The sequence below is a fragment of the Porites lutea genome, chromosome 2 (genome assembly GCF_958299795.1).
Source record: "Porites lutea chromosome 2, jaPorLute2.1, whole genome shotgun sequence".
Taxonomy (NCBI): domain Eukaryota; kingdom Metazoa; phylum Cnidaria; class Anthozoa; order Scleractinia; family Poritidae; genus Porites; species Porites lutea.
In genome coordinates this window covers 3,161,871-3,177,500 of record NC_133202.1, presented here as the reverse complement: position 1 = coordinate 3,177,500, position 15,630 = coordinate 3,161,871, and the positions used below count along the sequence as shown (strand labels likewise).

The window sequence follows — 15,630 nt, the reverse complement described above, 5'->3', positions numbered from 1 at the left end:
GTAATCGTTAGGGGTTCACCGCTCGGTCAAACTTGGGCCCTGTGACATCACCCGGAGAAACTCTGTCAACCTTTTTCATACTTTACGTGGACAACATGGCGAAAGGTAATTATGCTTAAGGAGTCTAGGCAGGGGCTAACCAAGCTTTGAACGATTTGGTTCTGGTGATTTGGTCCTTAGTAGGTAAAGTTCCTTACTACTTTCGCATTTTGGAGTTGGAGGAGGAGCCTGTGGAAATTTAAATGCAGAGCTATCTGGTCTTAGTACGTTGTCATTTAAGTTGTCTTCTCCCACTTCTTCTAAACAAGGTGGGTGGTAGTCCTGTTCTGTGTTTCCTGTGGGTATCCTGTGAAGCTTTTTGAGCGATTTTCGCGGCCTGATAGGTTTGATAAGTTTGGGTTTCTCGTGGACTTCCCACTGGTACATAACAATTCGTGGAAAAACGACATCTTCAGCGCTTAGGTGTTGCAGTTTATCAGGTGGCTCTCTGCTAACAAGATCATTTTGGATCATTTTGTACGAAAACGCTACTCTAGTTGGAGCACCTTTGAGCTCAAATTGGCTTTTTTGCTGGGCATAAAGGTCAATACTTCTCAAATTAGTCCCTTTGTTTTTGTTACCACTTATAACAGGACTCAATTTCGCCAACTTTTTAACTTCGTGAGTGTTGTCTTCTGCCACCGAGGAAACTTTTTCCCTTTGTTCAACTGATTTTTCGTTGGCTTTCATATTTGCTTCTGCGTTTTTCTCTGGTGAGCCACATTTTTGCTGTTCCCCGCTATTGGACTTTCTCTTGCCATGAGCGTTCAAAAGTTTTTCTCCGTCGGTTTCGGGTATTCGGTCCAGTGTTGCTCGAAAAGCGTACCGTGATATATTAGCCTCGTTCATCGCGTGACCAACAGCCGTTGGTTCACATATGAGGTAGTTTGTGCCTTTCGCATCACTTGGCCGTCTTAGTTTCTCGCCTTTTGCTCTCGAGGAGAGCGGCATATTCGCAACGTTCAAAAAGCTATTTGCTCTAGGCAAACGAATCCCTTGACGATCGAATCTCGAGGGTGTATCTGCGCGCCGGTTTTGTGATTTGTTTACTATTTTCGGTAGGCTAATGGTAGATGACATCTCTTTCCAGTCGCTTTCTTGTTCGTTTGACCCGCAGGAAATATCGTCGTCAAAATCTTCTCCCACATGTTCTGGAATTGATTCGAGGGTTTTGACGCGATATAACATGTTCCTAGCGTTTGTTCTTTCCACCAAGTACGGCAGAGAATTTCTTTCACGCATAATTCCACGTTTTTGCGGCGTAAAGAAGCTGCAGTCAAATCTCCACCGTTTATAGCTTGCTTCTTAAAGTTTAAAGTTCAAAACTTTTCTGGATCAACTGTTCTCCTTTTGAACAAGTGTACATTCAAATCGAAGCCATGAAAGTTGTTTATGAGATTTTCCTATCTTCGAGTTGTTGATGTAATTCTCAGTGTGTTCCTTTTAGAGTTTTCTTAAATTTAACTTCAACGGTTTCCTTGACTTTCGTGAGCCAGCTGCGATAGATACGTAAAACATTCCTGTTAGCATCAAGTAAAAAAATGAAAACTTCACTAATTATCGAGTTTTTATCTGCCTGTAGTACAAAATACGCCGGACTTAACATTTTGTAACTTTGCCTACCCCGTTCAAAACGCTGCTCCCGCTCTCTATAGCAACTTCTTTTTCTTCGCTGTGTTTTTTTTTTCAGTGTTGCTTCTGTTCCGCCCATAAGACCCAACAAACATATCAGTTGAACGTATTTGAAATAAACGCATTAGGACCTAGACGGCTTAAATACGACGAAGTACAAAATTGGCGTTTGTTTTGCTCGCGTTTGTTGTAAAACTAAACAAACTGTTGTTGTGATGAAATCTTAGTTTAGTATTATATGACCATCTATACCACTGCGAACTCATAACTTGTCAACTAAATAACTATACAGGTGTTATGTAAATTTGTAAATTAAAGTGCAAATACGTTAAGCCTAGTTCGGTGGTTCAAGTAGTCTGTTGTGGCCAATTTTTTTGGGAAATCAGTGTATTGTCTAGAAAATTGTTAACGAATGACCTTAAGATTTATAGATTTATATGTAAGATTTATTTTCCCCCTGAGTATTGTGTTGTGTGAAAAGTGAAACAAAAAACCGTCGAGTGACATGTTATTGCTCGGGCTCAAGAAATAAAATGTCGAACTTTTATGAAGTAACATAACTTGTTAGTAGTCACTTTCAAGTCAGCTCATTGTTAAAACGAAAGAGTTACGATTTAAATGACTAAAATTTGAACTGGTGTGGAATGTAAAGCTGTGTCTACTTTACTTACCTCAGCTCGGATTTGCGGTGCTTGTTTTCGCCAAATGATTACGCTGCAAATTGAATATTATTGCTTTCTCTCGTGTACTTGCCTTCACAGTGAGACACAAATATTTTTGTTGTCATACTGCGAAATGTTAATCTTCTAAGTAATTAACTTATTCAGCGGCGTAACATTTGTAGCAATCTTATCACGATGACTTATATACGGTTATGGAGACGGTGAAATCTCACATAGCCAAAATAACTCCGGCGTAATAAAATAGCTGGCAATATTTGTTTGGTAAATCTTTAAGCCAATCACCTTGGGTATAAGCTTCATTTAAATTGTTAAATGAAAGGATTTCCTCTAAAGTTTTTGAAGTTAAAACCACAAACATCACCAGTGGAAAGCTCTCCACGCAATTTTCCTTTGAATTGCCACAATTGAGGATTTTCGCTTAGAACCAAATGTCGTGACTGAATAGGTCTCCAAGGATGGAATTGAGGTCATATCAACATAACCTTAAATATTAAGCATATCAGTGGCTTTAAATAACCCAAACTATATAAAACATTTATTTTCTGCACTCGTTATCATAAAAATGCACGACCGCAATGGATTCGTTCGTTGATAATTTTGCTCACTTCATTTCCTTCATTTCCTTTTTCATTTCATTTCCTTTTCAAAATTCCTCAGACCATAAATACATTCTATGATTATTTAGATCCGCCACTTAATCGCACTTTCTTCTTTGATCCTATTATTCCGGAAGATATCAATTTAGAAATTTCAGTTTTGCAAGACAACAAGGCCCATGGTCTTTACTCATCTCCAGTTAGGCTGCTGAAATTGGCAAAAAGGGTCATATCCGTACCTCTAGCCACGATTTTTAATCAGTCTATTTGCTCAGGGATTTTTCCATCTAAACTAAAGTGTGCTAAGATTATCCCGATATTTAAGGACGAAGATGACACGCTGCCCGAAAACTACCGACCTATTTCTCTGCTCTCGATTTATAACAGGATTTTTGAAAAACTTATGTACTCCAGAGTTACCAAGTTTGTCAAAGATTGCAACATTCTCTATGATCAGCAATACGGTTTTCGCAGTAAGCACAGTACTCAGCATGCTGTACTTGATATTGTTAACACAATTCTCCAAAACATGGACAACGGTAAATTTTCGTGCGGTGTTTTCATCGATCTCAAAAAGGCTTTTGATACTGTTAACCATGAAATTTTGTTAGCTAAACTTGAAAATTATGGTATTAGAGGTGTAATCAACTCCTGGTTCAGATCATACCTGACTGATCGGAAGCAAACTACGGAAGTTAATAATGTTGTGTCTGAGGCTGAAACGACCTTGTGCGGCGTGCCACAAGGCTCAGTCCTCGGACCACTCTTATTCCTACTGTACATCAATGATATTTACAAGTCCTCTTCGTTATTTGCCTTTTATCTATTTGCTGACGATACTAGTATAATACTTGCAAATAACAACCTAAAGGAACTCGAAACACTTGTTAATCGCGAGCTTGGCAACGTCAACGAATGGCTAAAGGCCAACAAACTGTCCTTGAACATAAAAAAATCAAATTTTGTAATCTTTCGTCCCCGGCAAAAGAATATTTCCTTCATACCTAGGATTAGAATTTTTGACTCCGTGACTAACACCTACGCAAACCTTGAAATGAAAGATTATGTAAAATATCTTGGCTTAATGATTGATTCAAATCTTTCATGGAAATACCATATCGAATCTATCTGTCACAAAATCAGCAAGTCGATAGGAATTATAGCTAAAATTCGACATTATGTCCCGCGTCGTGTTTTACTTTCAGTTTACAACTCATTAATTGTCCCTTACTTGACTTATGGTATTTGTGGTTGGGGAAATTGTGCCTTGACATTTCAAAGAAAGATCGTAACTCTACAAAAACGGGCCTTACGTCTCATTTACTTCAGTAAGTCTAAGGAACACGCCGTACCCTTCTTTCTCAAATCAAATTGCCTTCCCCTGTCTAGCATATTTTTCAGAGATTGTAGCTATTTATTGTATGATATCAACAGACAGATAGCACCAGTTAGTATTCTCAATCAGTTCGTTAAAACAAGTCAGATTCATAACTACAGAACAAGATCTGTCTCTAGCGACTCGTTTTATGTTAAGTTCTCTAGAACCGATAAAATGTATGCCTTTTTCACGAGAATCGGTGCCCAAATTTGGAACTCTATTCCGTATTCGATTAAAATACTTAAACGTTCGTCCTTTCGTAAAAAAATAAAGGAATTATTACTAAATTTTTTGCGGTCAGAAGATGATTATGTCGAAGTCTCCCGTCTTATTAAGTTATTTAATACTTTAGGTTAGCCTCTCTTCGTAATCGTTATGTACATGCCTTGTTTTATGTTAGTTTAAATTCTATTTACTGTATTGTAGTGTCTTCACTGTTATTTAGTCCATCTATATATAAATCTTGTTTTGTAAATTGTGTTCAGCTCCCCCCGCCTCGATTAGTTCATAAGCTATTTGCGGGTGGGAAAGTAATGTAATTAGTTATTTTCCGATTTTCAATAAAATTTGTTGTTGTTGTTGTTGTTGTATTTCAACTTCACACCATCAATCACAAAACCACCCTGGTTTCCATTGTTAGAGTAAATTTTCCCGTCAAGGCACATTTTTAACGTTCCATTTTTAAGCGATACTTCGCTTTATCCGACAAAGCGTGGTTCTAAACTAAAAAGATAAAATGTTTTGTCTTAGAGACGCTTCTTGTTAAGGAGAAACTGTCTTGGAAACGGTTTTTTAAACCATTAAAAATGTTAATTAATTGTCGCTTTTAGAGTGTACCACTCCTTGACACTTAGAAATTGATTACAGTTCTTCTGTAATCTGAATTCCCCAAGAAACTTTACTCGCCCGTTCGGCAATTTAAGAACGGAATTCACCAGCCTACTAGTAAAATTCACTAGCCTCGGGCTATCAGACACCGTCACGAATTTGCAGGCTAAAAACAAAAATTTAGTTAGCCGTTTTTCTTCTCTTTTTTTCATTTTATTTTTTATCCAAAAAACTAATTTTGATCAAACCTTGCTTCGGTGGTCTTGGAATAAATTATCGACAGATCTAAGTGATTCTTCCTTCAAAACGCTCTCAAATTTGGTTTTAAAAATCCATAGCGGACAATGAAGGGAACATTTTAGCTTGTGCCGTAAATGTTGCAACTCGCCATAGCTTATTGAAGCTGTTTTTAAAAGCTGCCATACTCTTTTTAATTTTCACGAGCTTTGAAGGGTTGGAATAGCTTGAAGTAAAACTGTTTCAGACATTTCGTCTCCCCGATCACAGGATAAGAAAACACTCTCCTCTTGACTGTATTGTTTTCTTTTAATTAAGTGTAACTGGCTAAAAACCTTTAGTTCATAATGGCTGCTGTTTTGGTGTGAACTGAGACCGACTCGGTAGACGTGCTGGAATCGGTGAATGAAAGAAAGAGAGAGAGAGATAAGTGTTGTGATCACGTGAAAAATTGATCGTTTGTTCCAGAATCTCTCCGTTAAGTCAGGTTAGTCGCGACGGCGCTCGAGTAAGAAGAAAGAATGATAATCTTTTCTAATTGGATGGTTTCATGACAATAATCCGTAGTGGTTCAATACGGTATTTGCGCAAATATGACTTAAGAGACTTGGCACGTTATTTTAAAACAATTTAAATGGACTATTTTGACATAAATGGGCGTTTGAAGCGTTGAAGGTTACTATAGTAAACAAAAGTAAGCTTCCACGTGACACTTAACGCTCCAACAAGACAAATTTCATAGTCTTCCAAGTTAACCTTAACATGTTCATTCCTAGCCTGCGTGGTAGATGTTTGAAAAAGAGCCTGCGCGTTGCTTTCCAGCTCCTCTTACTCCCACCAAACCGGCAAACATGCAAACATTTTTATTTTTCCAAAAAAAATACCGAGTCTTATAATTTTTCAGTTTATTTGTAAATCTTTTACTTGCTTACGCGACTTCATCTCATTATTTGAAGTTGACCCTTTGAATACACATGTATACCACGGTTTTCCTAGTTGTTTTCTTCTAGCCTACCTGCAATATCCACATACAAATTCTCCTGACTGATCACCTTACATTTCCTTGAAGAATTAGTTGAGAGAATTTGTTAAAAGATCACGCATTTTCCCCTTTGGTGACCATTTTATCAACTCTCATAACTTTTTCTCTTGATTATATACTTATAATGTTTGAAGAAAATGGATGTTGGTTACTCTAGTGTCTCAAAGGATCCACCTTGAAACGCATGCCACGCGTGCATTTTTTTCTACTTGACAAGCGCGCAGATTTCTCAAAAAGCTCTACTACTCATTACTCTGCGCATGACAGCGGTGGTTTCTTTCCTAGCTTATCGGCATTGCGTACCCTTTTTGTTTTAAGTCATGGAATGTTCTCAACGGATATCTTATTTGGTCTTTTTCGAACTTATGTATTTATATACCCGTAAATAGAGTGAAATAGTCCTTTTCGATATTTCCGCTTAATACAGACTCTAATGACCAATTATACGTGGTTAGCCTCGACTTAAAGTAAAATTGCCACAAATACCGTCAGCGAGATGACCTGAATTTGAAATTAAACAATAGACAGAGTTGCAAACAGGTCGTCGCGCTGGAATTTGTGAATGTATTCGCTTCAGATTGAAGCTAACCCTGTAAAAATGGGTCTTCACCGCTTCTATTCTGCGGTCGGGGAACTTGAAAGTGGACTTTTCCAATGAAAAAGTTTTCCAGAATATAATATCACGTGGTCTGAAATGCAAAGTCAGCTGACCAATCCCGTCCTCAGAATCTTCGCTACCCTTGTCCAGCGGAACGGGCAGTGATTCTAAGTATAGAACAAAAGGGTCGCAACTGGGACCCGCAGATTGACCGCAGTTTGACATTCCTTGGCACTTCCGTGAGGCAAAATCGTAGAAAAAACGTTTCTAAGTAATACAATGTACATGTACGATCTCGTATTTATTGATTTACTTGACTATATTTTAGTCAGCATCACTCTTTTATTTCGCAGCATTTTATGATAGCTATGTGAAACGCACAAGGCGAGGGCGAGATGTCCACTGCCATGAGTTTATCTTGGGCATGCGCTGACAATTGTCCCTAGACTCTCTCTACCGATAGCGCATCGTTATGTGACAGGAAGATGGCCAGACCCGAATCACATATTGTCGGGAAGTATTTTTAGAGCGTATTTTTTCAGTTCTGTATTTACAGCAATGAAGTAGTCTGACTATGGCATGATGATCTCTTCATCGTCTGAGTTCGACAGTGAAGGCGGGGGAACTGGGGAGCCGAAGTCACAAGATTTTAACTGATCCAAGTGAACTTGCAGTTCAAACGGAGATATCATTCCACTGCGCATCTTTTGGCGTCGCTTAGGGCTCAGCGCACCATTTTCCACAGTTTTACCGTGCGCTTTTACTGGGTATTGGTGAAACATGTGGGGAGCACAACCCTCGCTTTTTCTTCGTTCATTTATCCTCCCGCACAGGGCACTTTTCGCCCTCTGCTTGGCTATGCTTGAGTCAAAACGTGCACTGCGTTGTTCATTACACGAATGGCATAGGCGGTTATTCTGGTTGAGCGAGCTATTCGGCGCATGCTCACTTCCTAACCATCTCCCAGACGCGTGTATGTTCCTTCCGGTTATGATAACACTGTCGCTGACCGAAGAAATAGGTCGAGGGCGGGCTCGGCCATTTCTTGAGCCCGCAAATTCGGACAGCGATCTCGTATCCTCCAGTCGACTCAGTCTTTCGCTTGCCTGCGCCGTTGCTATGGCAGTTTTAGATACGGGCGCAAGTAATATCGGTCCTTTAATGCTTAAAGCTATTTCGCCTTTTGTGGGCTTAGCAAAGGCTGCCGTGGGTCTTGCCGCAGGAATTTTCCCGCGGGATGCCTCGATAGGATTTCGGAATCTGCGGGATAGAGTTTTAATAACATTTTGGACGTCTTCGCGATCTTTTTCGGATATCTCAGGCGGATAAAGATAATTAGTTTTTTCTGTGTTTGTTTCCACTTGAACGGCTATTATATCCTCAGCAAAAGTGCCTTCATCTTTTGTATTTTCTTCGTTGGTTGCGGTATCATTTTCGATTCCAGCGTGACTTGAAAGAGTGTTTTTATCGGCAGTATCAACGTCCAATTGGTTTTTGTCGCTTTCCGTAGCAAAACGAACTCTTCCACCCTCCGTTGTATCTCTTACTGGTTTGACCCCGTCTCGTTCTCTCATCTTTCTAATCTGCACTTTAGTAACAAACGGAGTTAGGTCCACTCCTTTCTTAAAATTCCGTTCAAGATTGCTCTTTCCGTATTTAAAACGTATTTGCTGAGCTTTGTCGTCAATTTGTCTGATTTTGACGGACATTTTGTTGCATTGCAGAAGCGAATTTCTGCTGGCTCCTTTTTCGCTTGGTGCTGGCGGACGATAGTGCCTTATGTGACTAGAACGGCCCTGATTTTGTTCCCATCCTGTCTGGAGCCAGGTCATATCTCGTCCTGTAGGCACAGCCATAGGCAACTGACAGTCTATGAATCCTGGAATAAGGTAAGAGAAAAAATGTTTTGTCAGAGCATTGCGTTTTACTAAGGGAACTTTTAGTAAAGGAACCTAGAACGACAGATTTCGAGTTTAACTTGAACGAAGTACAAATTGAATTACGAATTTCAGTTCGATTTTCAGTTTTGGGCTTGAGAGGTGGTCTTCCGAATGTGAGTCCATGTTCTTATTCAACACTTCTTCCCCAGTCACTCTCAAGCGCAGGTCAGGAGAGGCCCTAGCAAAAATATTATTTGCACGTTTTTTTCCTTTCTTGGCACAGGTACCCCAAGTTCACGAGTGAGAAACGCTGTTGCATAACAGAAACGTTATAAGGGTTTGTGTGGGGATTTTAGCGATCGTTATTTAAGGCTCACTTGTGAGCTTGGGGTACCTGTGTTGTTGGCCGCAAGACCGATACCAGTATCGCAGAAAAAATTTGCGACAACGCTGCAGAAAAGGTCAAAAGCCTCTAAGAAATCGAACCAATTGTCTCTCGAGATTTGCCCGACCTGTGTTGTGTTGTTACTGTTGTTCTATAGTCTCGTGAATAATTTATTCAACAAGCTGCTAATTTTAGCTAATCTTAGCAGCTTAATTTACTGATTTAAATTAGAAAGACGAGTCAATAAATGATTGTCTTTCAAGATTCAAGATAATATTTTCACTGCGATTAAAGAGGATTAGCTTTCCTCTTTATTGTCTACCTTAAACTTCTTTTTTTCTTGTCACAGCGAAAAATTAATACAGGACTCAATGTGTTGGTAGACAAGCTTGTTAATTTTTTGGTTCCGAACTTGGCAGCCTTTGTTATTTTTTTGTCCAAAATTTGTATGGTGTCCGACTTTACTCCCCTTTAAGCAGCGGAATCTTCATTTCTGTTTCAACTAATTAGAGAAAAAAATCGCAGGCTATGTTTAGACTATAGCGGATAACTTTTCGTGCCGAGACCAAAGGCTATCAAAAACTATATCCGATATGTGACTCTCCACTTTAGAGATCAGTGCGTCGTAGCTTCGCTTCGTTATAGAAATTGCGCTGAAATCAGCGTTCTTATGTGGGAACAGAAGCCGTATCTGGTTTTCTTGCCGGCACAAAAGCTTTCTGGCATAGTATGAACACCTATCCAATTTGTGACTTTCCACGTTAGAGATCGGCACAGCGCAGCTTCGCTTCGTTACAGAAATCGCGCTGAAATCAGCGTTCTTATATGTGAACAGAAGCCGTATCTGGTTTTCATGCCGGCGCAAAAGCTATCCGGTATCATGAGTGTGGACACAGCATTACAAAACACAGAACATGACTTGTATAAAATTTTTTCTTCATATCTGTGAAACACCATGCATAGATGAATTACAAAGGATTCTGATTTTGGGAGGATGTCAATGATTACTTTTCATTCCCTTGGTGGCCTTCGCCGAAAAATTAGAACAAAACTCATACGTGCCGTAGTTACGAAAGCGAAAAAAAAAAGTATTAATTAGCTCATTTTCCTCAGGTTGCACAACTAGACGATGCTGATTTGTTGCATAGTAACGGTAATTTTGTACTGTATATTGATTTTTAAGTGTATTAAATTCGACATATGCATACTTATTGCTGTGGGCAAAAAATTTTAGTAAGCTAAGCATTCCGGGATATGAATGCTCTCGATGAGTAACTGACTTTTATCCTTTCTGAATGTGGAAGACTGAAAATGATAATAAACTCAAATCTAAATTGGTTTAGCTCGAATAAGGCGTTGGATTTTATTTTTCATAACCTTGAAAACTCTCGCTTGAAAAACCTGGGGTTCAAAACCTGAATACAGTTTCAATATTTTCTTCCCACGCCATATTTCAAGTTGTCAAGTTTCATTTTCCCTTTAAGGCACACTTTCCTTCTGGCTAGCCGAAACTAAATTATTCTGAATTTGAAGTTCATTAAACCTTGTACTTGAAAATTTTTACTGTATATAATCTCTTTAATCGTTTAAAGGTAAACAGTAGTCGTCAGGTACTGGATTGTTTGTTAGTGTCAGTGTGAAGATGGTTGAGATATGCCATTTTCAGGTTGTACTTCGTTACGATATCTCTCAGTGCAATTATTGAAAAAAAACATGGAGTGGATGAAAATTGGTGCGGAAAATCTTAATGTTGAAACAGTTCACTTAATGAGGCGCAAATACGAATGAATCAAGGATGGAAAGGTGAACGGCAAATTTAAAGTGAAGGGTCTGGTTTTTCGACCTGAGGGTAAATGTCGTCGAGCTACATACAGAATTGAATTCAGAGTTCTTCGAGTTGAGATTCTCCCTTGTTTGTTCAGGGCAAACTCAATGGAATGATTCCGATTTTGTATAAAACAGGAATTATTCACACAAATGTATCTTCTGCAGTCGAAACGAGATTTGAGGCAAAGGTGGACTAAACTGAATTCATGCAAGAAAACTGATTCCCGAGAAGACTGAAATTTTAAAGGTTATATTTAGCTCATTCCGGCGTAAGTGTCTGTGTAAAGAAATGTGCGTCGTTCAGAAAATTGAAAGCAAAATAAAGCTTGAGAACAGAAAATGTGTAAGAAGACTTACTTACTGAAAAATTCCTGGTTGAATTCACGGTATTGTACCCAGTGAGGCTTAATCCGACGAAGTCACTCTGCCTGCTTCGTTTTGTGAAAGTCAATTATAGTTTGAAAGTCTTGAATTTGGATGTCAAATAAACCTCACACTCTCCTAGATTGCACCTGCTCCTTATAATGAGGATGTTTTCTTTGCATATTAAATATATTTCTTTCAAACTCCAACCTACGTTTCGTATTAGGATATAAGCAAATGTAAATAATATCTTCTAAGCCCTGTAAATCATTCATAATTCCTAATTCCGAGCGGTATTTGTTAGGCCTATTACAAGCGTGCCTAAATGAAAGAATGTTTTAACCGTGCATTATAACGCGCGTACAAAATTAGTGCGTAATTTATACCTCAGAAATTATTACCGCGAGGAAAAAAACATCAATTTTATTCGCGTTAATTTTCACGCCAAGCGTTTAATGTATAAACATTCTTCTTTCGAAGACAAAGAGTTACGAACGGCTTTTTAATGTACCTCCGGTTCGAGGCCAAATAGCTTAATAGGAAAAACAACAAACTGGTCAACTCGTGTGCATGAATTATTTTTTGATAACTTTCTATGGATAAATGAATAAGGGGAATTTCTAGGAGCTAGTCGTCTGTATTTTTTTTTTCTGTCATGAAATTTATTTGAAACAAAGGGATTTACGTTGAGGAAAATACTAAGCGCGTAAGACAAAATTTTAAATCGTTAAACTGTTTAACTCATTGGCTACGCAGTCTGAAAGCACAACTGTAAAATGAAGCAACAACTGGAGGTGGCTTTTAAACCTCAATTTAAAATACTCATGTTTTTTCCTTTTTATGATGGAAAGTGATAAAAGTGCCATAAAGTACAGGAAACGAGTCTAAAAACTGTACGATTGAGCGCGGACGGAGGAGCGCGGGCGCATTTTCCAAACAGCGGCTGGTGATAGAAAAAATGATTGGTACGGTGGTCCGACATTTTCTTGACTCAAGTAAGGGAATCCAAAAGAGTCTTGGATTCTGGATTCCATTCGTTAGTGGGATTCCGGATTCCTTGAGCTGTATTCCGGAATCCAAAGCCCAGGATTCCGGATTCCACTAGCAAAAAATTCCCCGTCTCTGGAATCCGTATCCCCTACATGTGGCGAACTTTCGGAGTTTGATTCGTCGTACAGACTTTAGAAAATCATCGTCAAGTCAGTGATGGCACGTTACATAATTAACTTCGTCCCTGACACTCAAAATCATATCTCTCGTCTCTCTTTTAAGATATCAAAAGAGGTCAGAATATACCTGACCTTATAGCATTTGGAAAGTCGCAAGAACAATTTAGTGCCTACAGAGCTCTTTGCAGGCGAGTGCCGAGATGTTCTTTGGTTTTAGATTGTTCAGTTCGCTTTGTGATTGACTCGCCACTTCCTCGACCAATAAGAGAGTACACTTCAATCAAACCCAGTACCTAAACGCCTTGATTAGCCTTAGCCAGAGGCGCTTGAGAAGCAACGCGCGCAAAAAAATTGGTGGGACGTGGACGCGCGCGTGGTTTCCTCCGCCCTCCGCGCCTCTCAACACCTGTTACGCAATCTACATACAAATTATGGAAAGGTGTGCTTGGTGGTCATGTAATGTTTCGCGTGTGTGCTTTGTACGGTGGAACCTCGATATAACGAACCGCCAATGGACCGACAAAATTTGTTCGCTGTGACGAGGTTTCTTTATATCGAGGTTGTTTTTCATAGATTTTGCTGTTACTGGAGTAAAGAAAATCATTCGTTATACCGTGGACTTCGTTATGTAGGGGTTCGTTATATCGAGGGGTTTGGGGGTATTTTTTTTTCCAAACCATTATTCCAAAGAGTTACGTTTGAAAAATGCTAGCGTCATATGCGAAAGACGAAGGTGTTAGCCACGAGCTGGCGAGTAACCCCACTCTGTAAGGAAGCTTCCGTCACGATCCTGTCGTGAGACTTCGATGGTCTCGTATTGACACTCGCGGGAAAACCCGCCAAATAAATAGTCATCATTATGAGAAGAATCAAGACCTGCGAGCTAACAGTCTTAACGCTCTCGTGGAAGACGTTGCTTGGAGGCTAAGAATATAAAAATGGTCGCTTTAAAGGGAATGTAGTCAGAGAATGTGAACATCTTATAGCGATCACCTGAATCGTGTATATATACTAAATAGAGGTGGCTTGTATAAGTGGCCTTTACCACAATACTTTACTCACCTTTGCTGTAAGGTATCCATGATTGCTGTTGTTTGTTTCGAGTCTGTTTCTACTTCACGGCTCAAGTGTAGAATCTCAGGGTCCTAATTAGCTGCTGTTCCGTGGTTCCGTCGCTTTGCCGAGATGTTTTTCTTTAAGTTTCTGTGAAGGAGGAAGGCATTAGCACACCATTAAATTGTTTACAGTAAACTTAAGAGCACATTTAACGTTTAGAGCTAGCTGTTAGTTTCATTTGCATATCGATGCAAACGTCCTCTACATACATGTGGCAAACCGTAAGTAATTTTCTGTGTTTTGCATAGATCTCACTTCGCTTGTGGTTGTACATGTAGCTGTGTTAAAAGGGCGACTTATCGAGACTTAAATTGTAGATTCGAACTTTGGCTAAGCCGCTCAAGAGCCCAGAATTCCACCGCCGTTATACAAACAAAGAATCTTGCACAAACCGGAAAGGCAGCGAGGAAAAAATGTTGTGATGTCTATTCGCTTCAAAGAAGATCACTTCTGGTCTTAAACATCGGCTGTATCGTTGTGAAGAATTATCATTTACTTTTTCGTGTCAAACACGGCGATTCAAATTGTAGGATTTGTAATTAGGGCAACGCTGGTGTGTCATTAGTGACCCATTATATTAAGCCTGATAGCTTTTGTAAAGCTGTGTTTTAATTTTTGCAATAGCAGGATTTTTGAGCCTGAAACAATAGTTCGATATAATGGCCATTCAAAACAGCGTGCTTAGATAGAATTGAAACCAGCTGAGCGAAACGCTATTGATACAAACAAACCGAAGAGCATTTTGAAGGTTTGTGTTGTAAATTGGTTTCAGTATGTTTTCTCGAGTTCTTTTGCCTAAATGGAGAAAAACATCTTTTAACCCTATGGCCATAGGTAAATGATGTGTAGTCTGCCCGGGCGAAGAACAGTTCTTTGCTGCCAAGTTCTTTGAAGCGATAATAAACGTTCAACTTACGGTGAACTTAGCTTATCGTCGTTTCAGTTTAAGAGTTGAATGTTTAGTAACATTTCGTCTACATTTATTGATTTCATCAGCTGTCCACGTTTCTAAGCAATAATGATGCTTGTTCCTTGTTAATGTTTAGCGCTTTAGAAGACTTTTGCAAAAATTTGCCACTCATTATGAATATTTTCAAGAGCGTTTCCCTCAGCATTAGATTTATTGACAACACAAAACCTCGTCTTATAATCGTTGCATCTTTAACTGAATTTGCATCGTCATCTACGTTGTGGTGGAAAAAAATGGTACAAATTTACTCTCGCTTTTAATAACTTGTATTAGATTGACAGAACAGCTTGTTGTTTTTAGTTCTTTTTAGCTTGCTACGTGTCCAGACTTCCGTCTATTCATCTATGATTCTTACGACGTGTCAGATCTTCTTAAATGCAATACGACATAATCTTCATTCGAATCAGCTAAGAGCCAAAGTGCATACTTATTAGGAATTTTGAAAAGAGTCGCGTCGGGGGGATTCAATTTTAAGATGCTGTGTAATGATTTTTCTTTTAAAAAACGAAGTGTCTTTAATAAGAAATGATTGCAGCAAATACAACGTCTAATGCCTATGTTACTAGTCTAAGATTTCAAAACACAATGAGTTCATCAGAAATATATATCTCTAAATCGACCGTGATACCTTTTCCTTTTCCTGTTTCGTGGTATATGCTAGCTTTATCCGTCTTGTAAACATAAGGCTTACCTCCAAGAGTCTCCAAGAGTTGATTCCGCCGAAAGATTGCTGCTTCGCTTCCTCTAAGTTCTGCGATTTAATAGTCAATGACTCAATTGATTACCCTCCAAGCTTCGCTGCTCTTTTCGCTCAGGCAGGTATGTAATTTGTCATAGGTTTATTAAACATGCATGAAAAAATATTCCAATTAAAAGTAGAATGCAAA

General features: G+C 39.0%; 2 protein-coding genes and 1 long non-coding RNA gene across 5 annotated transcripts in view; 1 reads left to right on the top strand and 2 right to left on the bottom strand.

Moving 5' to 3' along the window:
* The window catches only part of LOC140926492 (uncharacterized), a 1,408-nt gene extending 100 nt beyond the window's left edge, over nt 1-1,308 (bottom strand). Inside the window, exon 1 of the mRNA XM_073376224.1 lies at nt 1-1,308. This exon is cut by the window's left edge and continues 100 nt beyond it. Coding sequence (XP_073232325.1) covers nt 136-1,281 — 1,146 coding nt within the window. The 5' untranslated portion in view covers nt 1,282-1,308 and the 3' untranslated portion in view covers nt 1-135.
* The window catches only part of LOC140927422 (uncharacterized), a 36,232-nt gene that overhangs the window by 3,876 nt on the left and 16,726 nt on the right, over nt 1-15,630 (top strand). The window contains exon 2 of the long non-coding RNA XR_012164561.1: nt 8,758-8,922. This is a non-coding gene — a long non-coding RNA (uncharacterized lncRNA). The remainder of the gene's footprint in view (nt 1-8,757; nt 8,923-15,630) is intronic.
* LOC140927421 (uncharacterized) lies at nt 6,384-15,602 on the bottom strand. Of its 3 annotated transcripts, none has more exons than XM_073377068.1 (3): nt 15,372-15,602; nt 13,720-13,860; nt 6,384-8,912 (listed from the first exon to the last, which is right to left on the bottom strand). In XM_073377068.1, the coding sequence occupies exon 3, from the start codon at nt 8,887-8,889 to the stop codon at nt 7,606-7,608; it is 1,284 nt and encodes a 427-aa protein (XP_073233169.1). In that variant the 5' UTR covers nt 8,890-8,912; nt 13,720-13,860; nt 15,372-15,602; the 3' UTR covers nt 6,384-7,605. The 3 variants fall into 3 exon arrangements, with proteins under 3 accessions (XP_073233169.1, XP_073233171.1, XP_073233170.1); XM_073377070.1 differs by having other exon boundaries at nt 15,435-15,602; XM_073377069.1 differs by lacking the exon at nt 15,372-15,602 and adding an exon at nt 13,983-14,321.

Excerpts from the sequence above, each read along its gene's own strand:
- LOC140927421 (XM_073377068.1), bottom strand. The coding sequence starts at position 8,889 with ATGGCTGTGCCTACAGGACGAGATATGACCTGGCTCCAGACAGGATGG.